The sequence below is a fragment of the Montipora foliosa genome, chromosome 11 (assembly GCF_036669935.1).
Source record: "Montipora foliosa isolate CH-2021 chromosome 11, ASM3666993v2, whole genome shotgun sequence".
In the NCBI taxonomy this organism is placed as follows: Eukaryota; Metazoa; Cnidaria; class Anthozoa; order Scleractinia; family Acroporidae; genus Montipora; species Montipora foliosa.
Window position 1 is genome coordinate 44,763,853 of NC_090879.1, and position 2,500 is coordinate 44,766,352.

At 36.6% G+C, this 2,500-nt stretch overlaps 1 protein-coding gene across 1 annotated transcript in view; it reads right to left on the minus strand.

Moving 5' to 3' along the window:
• Positions 1 to 2,500, minus strand: part of LOC137977556 (coiled-coil domain-containing protein 178-like) — a 43,928-nt gene that overhangs the window by 25,240 nt on the left and 16,188 nt on the right. Inside the window, exons 4-5 of the mRNA XM_068824806.1 lie at positions 2,443 to 2,500; positions 1,430 to 1,528 (exon numbers count right to left, since the gene is read on the minus strand). The exon at positions 2,443 to 2,500 is cut by the window's right edge and continues 189 nt beyond it. Of these exons, the coding sequence (XP_068680907.1) occupies positions 1,430 to 1,528; positions 2,443 to 2,500 (157 nt within the window). The remainder of the gene's footprint in view (positions 1 to 1,429; positions 1,529 to 2,442) is intronic.

The window sequence follows — 2,500 nt, forward strand, 5'->3', positions numbered from 1 at the left end:
GTACAATGCCCACAATCAAATTGACACAACATCAGTGTATGGGCCAAGTCACACTAGAATACAAACCTGTTTATTTTTGTCAAAAATCTGTCATCACCAAAAAAAAAAAATCAAGTGTGACCGGATAATTGTTCAACAAAGGACAAAATTTGGTCGTAAACGGACAAACTTCAAAGATTCTGTCAAGTACCTCTGAAGCAGGCCAAACTGCGACAAATGCAGTAAAACAATAGCAAGGGTGTTTTTCTTTGGACATCATTTGACCGGTAACATGTAGCAAAGTATCCAAAGTGTTCATGTTCTCAATATTGTTGACATTTTGTTCTCAAGTTTGACTGCAATGTTCGGAACAAAGTTCTTGTCACTGGCTGATTTCAATTTGGATTTCTCTCGAACAAGTCCAAAAAATGCCCTCTAGGGCGACTTGGCCCTAACAGTGGATCGAGAAAACTGATTAAAGTTGTTGATCTTCTTGAGAGAGAGACAGCCTTCAGATCTGTCGTAGGATGTCGGTTTTTTGTTCATTTCCAGTGCCTGCCAAAAGAGTTTAATTGAGGTGTTGATATAATAGTGGTATTAAAAGGTCATAGAAAAACTTACGGCAAGAAATTAAAAGAACATACAGATACATGTATAGAGAGGTCATTTGTTATCAATCAAAATAACAGGAAGCTCTTATTACATTATGTGAACTTCAGAAAGGCCTTCAACCAATCACACAGCACTGTTGAAAGACAAAGACAAGATGATGATTGACTGATATGCCAGGAAATGTGTATAAACACAATAGGAGTCAGAGTTCGTCAAGTTGCCTGTTTCTGTCAAACAAGCAGGCTTAAAGAGCTAAGGGAAGAATTGGCAGCTGCTTGGGTAGTGGTGGAAAGAGGCAAGTCAACTACATGGATTGCAGCAGTCTACACTATTATGGGGTATCAAATCTAATGCAGGTCAGACCACAACTCAATTGAATTTAATGCCACAAAAGCTTATAAGTCTGAAACAACAGCATGGAAGCCTTCAAGGCAATTTATACCACAAAATTAACAAAATTTACTGCTACATGTACAGTACCATTTTTGAGTAGAAAATGATTGCTGATGGAGGTCTCACTTAATATTGACAGTGCACTGTACACAAAGCTGCCGACTGAGGCAGTCCTAATTTTCAAGTTATAATAAGTCATTACATTGATTTCCAACTACATTATTTCTACAGTGTAGTCATGTACAACAGCTGCAATATATAATTTACTGTGGAGTAATCTCTAGTAATTATTAATTAATATACAAAAGAAAAATGTACATGTACATGATTGTTTAAAATCAATATGAACGAAAGAAGATATCAGTCAAATCCCATACAAATTGAGTTTAAGCTTGAGAATGTACATGTGAGTCGAAAGGCTTCTGGGCATTATTTTGTAAATTACCTGCATTATGGACTCTTTCTTTAATTCTGGCTTCAGTTCTGCCTTGATAAGCACAGTGCCATCTTAGCTCATTGATATCTATAGCACAGGCCTCATGCTCTGTTGGAAAGGATAAAAGAAATGATTGAAAAGTACATGCAAGGTTTAAAATACACTGATTGAGCAAGACTACAGAACTATGTATTTGAAGTGCGAGTTAATTAGATCAAAGAACGAAGTGATCTTGCACTTATCTCCATAATATTACAAGCCATTGTCTCTTTAGGCCAGGGTCACACTGGGTGAAAAAGTGTTTATTTTAAGTGCTGTTTCTTTCATAAATTAAATGAAAAATAAATGCGACCCCGTTTCTGCCAAAATCTTGTGTTTGCCAAAATTTAGTGCAATTGCCAAAAAGCCAAAGAACAGTGAGCCTAAATTTTAGAAAAGCAAACAAAGTTATTGTTTTAGTATTCTGTCAATCTTCTTGTCATATTGACTCATAAAGATCATCGTAATTCAGCCGGTTCCGAGCTTCACTTTCCATAATTATGATTAGGGGATACCATCCAGAGTCAAATGAATCAAATCCAAAGCTACCCATTTAACAAGGCTTTTGCGATACAGCAGAGCTATCAACGGCAGACAGACTCTCCGATGTCAAACTCCAGCACAACATCGAGCACAGATGGTCAAACTACTACTGCTTCCAATGTGACCTTGCTAAAAATTGGAACAGGAAAAAAATGAAATTGCAAATTTTACTCTCATCAAAAGTAGGTAAACAAAACTTTGACAAGGGCAACCCCGGCCTAGACAAAAGCCACCTGAATTTTCAGGTGTCTATAAAAGACAATTATTCCTTAAATTGTCCAGATAAGTGCAAACATCACTTCACTCTTCCTTTGCATACCAATGTTTTAAGCATAATTTTATCAAATTACACATAATGATTCAAACGCTGACTTGACATCCCATCATTGAAATAGCTTTTGAATCCAAAATTCCATAAGTCAAAAAAAAGAAATCCAAACCTCTTTGCACTGCCAATGGCAGGTCGTGCATTCTCTTGTATGCCTTGGAATCAATCTC